Raw genomic sequence first — 8,167 nt, 5'->3', positions numbered from 1 at the left:
TTGTAAAAAGTCCCTCCCCAGCTTTCTTGTAGGCCCCTTTTAGGTACTGGAAAGCCACAATAAAGTCTCCCCAGAGTCTTCCTTTCTCCAGGCTGAACAACCCCAACTCTCTCAGCCCATCCTCATAGGAGAGGTGCTCCAGCCCTCTGATCGTCGTCGTGGCCTCCTCTGGACTCGCTCCAACAGGTCCATGTCCTTCTGGTGTCGGGGTCCCCAGAGCTGAAGGCAGTACTGCAGGAGAGGTCTCACCAGAGCAGAGTAGAGGGGCAGAATCCCCTCCCTCAACCTGCTGGTCACGCTGCTTTGGATGCAGCCCAGGATATGGTTGGCTTTCTAGGCTGCCAGCGCACATTACTAGGTCACATTCAGTTTTTCATCCACCAATACCCGCAAGTCCTTCTTCTCAGGACTGCTCTCAATCCACTCTTTGTCCAGCCTGTATTTGTGCTTGGCATTGCCCTGACCCGTGTGCAGGACCTTGCACTTGGCCTTGTTGAACCTCATGAGGTTCACACGGGCCCGTCTCTCAAGCCTGTCCAGGTCTCTCTGGGTGGCATCCCTTCCCTCCAGCATGTTGACCGCACCACACAGCTTGGTGTCATTGGCAAACTTGCCAAGGTTGCACTCAATCCAACTGTCCATGTCGCTGACAAAGCTGTTAAAGAGCGCCGGTCCCAATACCGACCCCTGAGGAAGGGCATCTGTGTAGCATCAGCTTGCTGAAACATTTAAATTGTGTGAAAATAGTAGCATACGCTTCAGTAGCACCTAGGGAGCTAATGGCTTGGTGTGGTTACAGCGCCCAAGAGCAGCTCTGAGCTCCTGGTTGACAAAACCTGGTCCCTGCCCCATCACAGCAGAGCTGATCAAACCCTTCGCATCTGCTCCTTCACAAGCCTCGTGCTGCTGGCGTTGTTCAATATCTCTTTTGGCATTAATTCCTGGAGAAAGATGGTTAAACTGAGGGCACTAATGGGATCTGGGAAAACCCAGAGAAGGTTGCAAACAACAGCAGAGGCAGGGGCCTGGCCTGCAAGAGGATAGCTTGGACTTCAACCCACAGTCTGAAAGAGGAGGGCAGCTGCAAAAACTGTGTTGAAGAACGACATTACAGCAGCGTAATACAGGTCCAGCTGAAGGAAGGAAATACTTGCGCGAGAAGATGGTTTTGGCATTATCTTCTCATCAAAACTCAGTGGAATGAAATCAGAAATAATGAGGCCTGCACACCCAATTTGCCATCTTTTCAGGCAAGTTAGACAGGGTCATTATAGAAGGCATGCATAGTTATGCAGCATTTACATAGAAGTGCTAAGTGGAGGACACGACACAAAAAGTGTCCCCTCTTCTCTACACATAGGAAAATACATACCAGTACAGTAACTTTGCCACCTGCAGCCTGAAAGAAGCTGAAACTACTGAAGGAGTGAAAAAATTTGGAGACAATTTCTTGGCAATTTGTATTGGTACATCTCAGAGTGCCTGGCTTTATTCTAGGCTCCCAGAAGGAAATACCTAATACAGCAGGGAAATAACCACACCATATTTAGCAAGTTGAAGCAATGTAGAGGGGCAGATGAGGTCCCAGTAGAATAAACTTCACCTTGGGGATATGGAGCTAGGAGGAAAGGTTGATGCATTCATTCAGCGTGAAATGCTGTGGGTGATGCAGTCTGTTTCTCCTCCATCCCTAGAAGATAACCAAAGCAATGCATGTTGCAGCTTCAGTCCTGTGATATAACTCCTCATGGGGAGCTATTCTGTGAGGTCCACCTCCTTGTTCTGTAGTGCCTTTGGGAAGTCATAGTCTTAGCCTGTTCCTCAAGTCATTTACGGATTTTGTTGACTAATTTCCTGGGGGAGTCTATATATAGCAGCAGCACCTTTCAGCCAGTAATTTTGCTCTGTCAGAGGAACAGTAGAAATTTGCTCTTATGTTCATTTTCCTGCAGCAGGGCAGAGGCTGAGGTGCAACTCAAATTAGCCTTCTGTGGTTTGGCATCTTTTAAGAGTTACTAAAAGTAACTTCTCCAAAACCAAATTTCCTGGCTTAGCAGGGAAAACAGCCTGTCCTGCAGAGGACAGCTCTGCCCTAGGGTCTGTCTTTGCTTTTTGAAATACTCCACAGCCTCTATTAGACTTCTACAGATGGAATGTACCTGGAGAAGGTGCTTACACTTGCCAGGAACTGGGGTCAGTAGCATTTCAGCTGCTTTTCTTACTGTCCTCCTTCTGAGCCTGCAGTCATTGCCAGCACAAGGCATGGCTTGAAATTTAAATCAGCCTTCAAAAGATTTCTGCAAATGTGATAGCTGCTATCTCGGGTACCTTGATGGGCTGAAGCAATGACCTCCCTAGTCAGTCGTATGGGTTAAGGAGCCAGTTGGTACCCAGGAATTCTCCCGTACACCTCCCCTGAAGGGCGATTGCCAGGCTGAGAGTGGGTGAGGTGCAGATAGGCAAAAGATGGTTTCAGTGACTCACGTTGCAACTCCGCCTGAAACGTTACTTTGCTTTCCCCCCCAAACTGTGCTAAAACTTACCGTGTGAACCCTGGGCTGCTTTAACCCACCCCAGCAAGCCCAGGAGCAGCTCCCACCTGCTCCGGGGAGGTGTTCAGCAAAGCAAGAGCGGAGTCATGTCCATGGGGGAGAGAGCACCCGGCCACCCAGCCATCTCCCTCTTGGGAGCTGTCAAAGGCACCTTCAGACTGAGCTGTGCGAAGGAGTAAAGACACCAGTGAAAGCAGTTTGGCATTGGCTCTTTAGAAATTTTTTTAGCTTGAGGAAGCCTCGGCAGCCTTGTAGGCTCCAAGTAACATGCAAGGGGACCCAGCATTTGTGGGCCAGCAGGGTCATACCCAGGAGGTCAGAACCCTGGTGTACAGCAGATGGAAGATGAGACTCCGTGTCCCCTCTAATCTCTCCCTTACCCTCCTGATCTGTTTTGTCAATGGTAATACATCAGCTATTCCAAATATTCCATCTTTTCCCCAGTTTTCCTTAGGATTAGGAAAAGCACCAAAGCAGAGTATGAGAAAGGCTTTTGTACTCTGCTAGAGGCAGATGTAAGCTGATGAAGTTCTCATCTCTGAGGAAGGTCTGGGTTAGATTAGGATTTACAGTTTTGCCTTCACATAGCTCTGATTCCCATAGAGCTGGGTACCCCTGCAGCCCTCTGGGTTATTTCCCCTGTTTAAGTGTAGATGTGCATTGCCTCTAGGTGCAACTCCTCAGGCGTGTGGTTTCACCCTTGGTGCCCAGTCATGGTAACACAAGAGCACACTCACACACACATTTCCAGTTCAAGAAGTTCAAATCATGGCCCCCACTTACTTCAGATGCAGGTCTACAAGGGAGCACAGAGGTGCTGGCAGCCCCTGGCCCCAAGAAAAGCTCTGATGAAAAGCACACAGAAAATAGTTTTCAGTTACATCATGGTTGTTTCACAAATCAACTGTATTTACCAATTACTCTTTTTTTTTGCCTTCCGTTTTGTAGCTGTAAGTGGTTCATGGCTTTTGCCTGTACCTTTGATCTCCTAGTAACAGCTTTAGATCTTACCATAAAATTTATGAAAATAAATTTCATGCTCAGAATGCTCATCCTGTGGAATGAGAGACAAGGCTTAAGCATCTTTAACATTCCTCTGGCAGAGCACCTACATAAAAAAATGATAAGGAAGTAGTCTGGGCTATATTTGCAGCCAACAGCACTTTCCTTCCCACAAGTAAAGGCATTTCCATGTGTTCAGACCCTGTTCTCCCATTGGGGAGGATGCTTTGAGGTGGATCTATGAGCCCAAGGTCATTTAGGAACCTATGAAAAACAAGGCTCCTAAAAACGGGCATAAAAGCTTTAGATATTGGTTCAGTTGCTTGCTCCATCCGGAAGCTCTCAGCTGTTTATATTAGCTCTGTAATTTAGCATTTTGAGGCATTAACTTTGCACTGAAGCTGTTGTTTGAAAAGAGCAGATTTCATGTAGCTCATAAAGAATTTAGTACAGTTGTATCCCATGCTGAGCAGACACTTAATCACCTATAGACTTCCTGTGCGAGAGCAGTCCTGCGGAGGCCAGTGGAGCTATTCGCAGAAGTAAAGTTAATTGCCCATTTGTTCTAGCATTTGCCAAACCAAGGCTTTGATTCTCAAGTGTTTCACTGTGCTTTCCTGCATCAGCGATAGCCCTGTAAAATTCACATGTGACAGCCTGCTAGTGGGGAAGCAGCTCAACCTTATAATTCATTTCATTTGAGCTATCAAGCAACGGTTACAATAGCATGGGTTTTGGAATCAGTTTTACAGATCTTAAAGCTGTTTTAGATCAAGTTTGGGGTTTTGTTTAAATAATTTATTCTCCCTCTGTTGTACTTGCACTGCGGCAGACCTGCAGGGTAACAGCTGCAGAAGAGAACGTGACCCCTCTGGCACCCCCAGGTTTGTCCCTGTGCCACCCTCCCTTGGTCATTGCTTCCACCTCAGAAAAATCACCCAACCTCTGCCCTTGTACATGCTCCAAATGCCACTATTTTTCCTCCTGTGCATGTGTGGCAGCTCCCAGGGCCGGACAGGGGGATACAGCTGAGCTTGATGGCATCCCCAGCCCAGAAGGGAGTAAACCATGGCTATACAGCCAGAGCACCCACAAGCCCCCTACCCCTGCTCCTGCTCCCAATTTGTAGGGTCTGTTAAAAAACTGATTGGAGAAGATGCAGGACCCAGCTGGGGGAGGGGGGGGGCATGGGGCAGGAGTTTGCAAACGATCTCATGTCCCTCAGGTGGGAAATCAGGGCAAGTCAGCCCTTTCCTAATGGGGGCCAGCTGGGAGCAGCAGTCCTTTGCAAGGGCTGGGGCTTTTTGTGATACGGGCGTCCACTGGCAGGGCAGGGGCTAGGATCAGCTCACTCAGGGTGGGCTAGGAGTAACCCCATGAATTGCGACAATTTTCCATTGCTGGATCCCTGCTCCATCTCTAAAGTGGGTGTTAGCCTGGAAACTTAAACCTGGGGGTTTATAGCATGGCTACAAGTGTTTATTTTCTGTGAAAATAAAGAACTCTTGAGCAGTCTAACAGCCCTCCTGGCTCTGCCCGCAGCAGAGTGAAACTGTGGGTCTCCTCCCAGGTTAATGGTGCTGGGTTATTTCTAAATAATCTCATTTGCCGCTACATGAACATGGAGCTGGAATCACATTTCTCTGAGGCTGCTCTAGAGTAAATTACAGTGTCGATGTAGGTGTTTGGCCAAAAAAAGAATTGCCTCCATTACTCTCTGACTGCCTTTAAGTAGCACCTAAGCTTTTTGTAAGGGCTCGGTGGTTTTGGGTTGCATGTAAATGTCATTAACAACAAGCTTTTGGCCAAAAGAAATAACTTCTCCCCCCTCCTCGCTCAACCAAGGATTTGTAGGAGACCAGGTGGCCCAAGTGTTTGGGAGCAGGGTTTGGCAAAGGAGACATTTTCGAAAGTTGGACTTTGCTAAGATGAAACGTAGCTGTTGCTGCTGTCTTGTGGCCAACTCCACTGCTTTTTTCTTTTTAAGTCTCAAGTCGTGCTGCTTTATTACCCACTGAACAGACAAGATGCACAAACCTGTGTATGAAAGGAGTGAAATAGCCCAGTCCAAAGAACATTCTGAATTTTCAATGCCCTGAGGCTATTGATTTGGTTTTTTAAAGTGCATCTCAGTGCTACTTACTGCAATGTTATGTTCTTGTTTCTAATTCTGTAGGCGTGGGAGGCAGTGAGTTGCTTTCTGAAATCTTGCAATAAAAGCTTGGTATGAGGGGGAGGGAGTTTATACTGTGGAAAATGCCCACGCTTTGCTGAGAGAGATGTATAGTGCTGATCTTTGGCTGAGAAATATCATTTGCTCATCTCAGATCCAGGGCAGGTTATTTGAAGGTCGCATGGTCCTCAGCAAGACGTGTTTGATGGGACTGCCAGGCTGCCCTGGATGCGCTCATCTTTGTCCCTCCACGGGGACAAGCCAGAAGGCACCAGCGGGCAAGGAGAGAGCTGTGCAGCAGGCAGGAGCCCACCCCTATTGCATCGTTATACATAAACATTGTTCACATCCCCTCACCCGGAGCAACAGGCGAGTTTGTCGGGGAGGCTTTATGGGAGAAGCAGATGCAGAGGCAACTGCATAGCAGAGGGGACCTGCCCCTCTTTTGGGTGACTGTTGCTATTCAAGGACCTCAGCTTCGGGCCCATGGGGAAAATAAGGTGTGTACAGGTTTCTGGAGGTCCCTGCAGTGCCCACGGCACAGTTGGGTTTGTGCAGACATTGCAACAAGGGACCCCAGGGATGCAGCTCAGAGGGAGGGGAAGTTGTTGGCTGTGGCGCTGATGAAGAAGATTTTTAACATTTTAAGTATAACTAGAGGTTCAGAACCTGTGTGCACTGCTGAACAGCGTAGGACCCACAGGGCCAGTAAGAAAACCAGTGCTGTTCGTTGGCAGGTCCAAGAACACACTGGAGCTAGAAACCCAGAAGTTGTTTGTGGCTTGGAAGTTGGGCTCTGGTCAAGCGGCTGAGCAGGGGCATAAATCAGAGCAGACAATAAAGGAAGGGAGAAGTTGAAGAAGTCAAAACAGCTTACAGAGAGCTGGACATGCAAAAACAAATAGCAATGTTTCAAGTATGCCAAAAGCAAGAAGCTTGAGAATGTGTCAGCAGAGCTGCCAGCTTACTGGGGCATGTGAGGAAGCTGAAACTGTGATTGAGAAACACTGTGACTTCCACGCAGGAGTCATCATCATTGCAGCTGAAGGTCCTGATTCCAGTCTGCTTCTTTAAGGTAACAGAGAGGAGGTGCTGTCAGGGGCAGGGTTTGGAGAAGACATTCAGGTGCAAGCTGATGGCTTGAAAAGCATTCAGCCTCTGCATCAAGATGGTTCACCCAAGAATTCTGCAGGAGCTGGGCTGAATCCTGCAAACAAACATATGCATTTCTCCATTAAAACCAGCTGCTGTTCTGAGGAGCTGGAGGCTTTGCCTGTATTTTGAGAAAAGCTTTAGGATTGGTCCAGACAGTGATGGATAGAAAGATGTGAGGGAGCTGTTCCTGGCAATTTAATAGGAAAGATAATTAGCAACAGAATGAGAAAACACCAGGAGGATGAGAGAAACCAATAGAGCCCAAGGACATGCTCACATTTCTGTGTTGGAGGACGCTGTCTCGTTGCTCTGTTAGACTTATCTCGTGCCAATGAAGCGGAGGGTAAGCAAGAAGCAGCTGGTATAATGTACGCTTCTGCCCTGCGCAGGCAGCTGTCAAAGAGCTAAATGGGGTGACTTGCAGCAGATTGCCTGGGTAAAGAAAGCAAGTGGTCCCAAAAAAGAACCAAGCAGAGTCCTGTGACACCTAAAAATCATCCGGAGGGGTAGTAGCCCAGCTAGGCTGGGCTGTGTGTCCAGCCATTCTCCTTGGGTTAGTACAGTTGGGGTGCGTTTGGATGACTGTGGCTGCTTCTGAGGTTTGGCTGTGATCTGTGCCTCCCACCGAGCCCTGTCTGCCTGCCAGCCCGCCGTGTGGGGGACCCCTCTCACCAGGGGTGAGGGTCTCATTGCTGCTCTGCTCTCCCCCCGCAGGAAAGTCCCACCTGGCCATCGTGCAGCGGGTGAACAATGAAGGGGAAGGAGACCCATTCTACGAGGTGATGGGCATTGTCACCCTGGAGGATGTCATTGAGGAGATCATCAAATCCGAGATCCTGGATGAGACGGATCTGTACAGTTAGTGTCCCAGAGCAGCTACTGCGGTTGCAGGAGCCAGGGTGGGAGCCTGCACAGACAGACAGACATGTGGGTAGGAAACAGGCCAGAGCAAATTGTGGTCCTTCCCCAGAGCAATTCAAAGTCATGGTGGGAAAACAAGAATGATGGAGAGATGCTGGTCAGATGTGAGGGAGTCTTGAATGCTTGAGATAAGAGAAGCACCAGCATCAGCCAGTGTTCAGGCAGGGCCTGCCCCAGGGACACGTGTCAGGCATGAAATGCCCATGAGTGGTTCCCAAGCTCCCTTCCAGCTCTGGGTGATGCATCCAGCCAGGGCAACTCAGGACTTGTTCCTGAGAAAGAAGCATATTTCACCACCTTGCTCCCTCCCCAGGGAGCTGCTCCCAAGGCTGTGATACACGGCACATTTTGTGCTCCTGGCTGC

At 48.8% G+C, this 8,167-nt stretch overlaps 1 protein-coding gene across 1 annotated transcript in view; it reads left to right on the top strand.

Annotated features, from left to right (window-relative positions):
• Positions 1–8,167, top strand: part of CNNM1 (cyclin and CBS domain divalent metal cation transport mediator 1) — a gene marked incomplete at its 5' end in the record, with an annotated part of 18,743 nt that overhangs the window by 3,613 nt on the left and 6,963 nt on the right. Inside the window, one exon of the mRNA XM_009708379.1 lies at positions 7,597–7,740. Within this exon, the coding sequence (XP_009706681.1) occupies positions 7,597–7,740 (144 nt within the window). The remainder of the gene's footprint in view (positions 1–7,596; positions 7,741–8,167) is intronic.

This window comes from Cariama cristata, unplaced genomic scaffold (genome assembly GCF_000690535.1).
Source record: "Cariama cristata isolate BGI_N322 unplaced genomic scaffold, ASM69053v1 scaffold15149, whole genome shotgun sequence".
Classification (NCBI taxonomy): domain Eukaryota; kingdom Metazoa; phylum Chordata; class Aves; order Cariamiformes; family Cariamidae; genus Cariama; species Cariama cristata.
The sequence above is the reverse complement of the archived record's forward strand: the minus strand, read 5'-3'. Positions and strand labels throughout refer to the sequence as shown.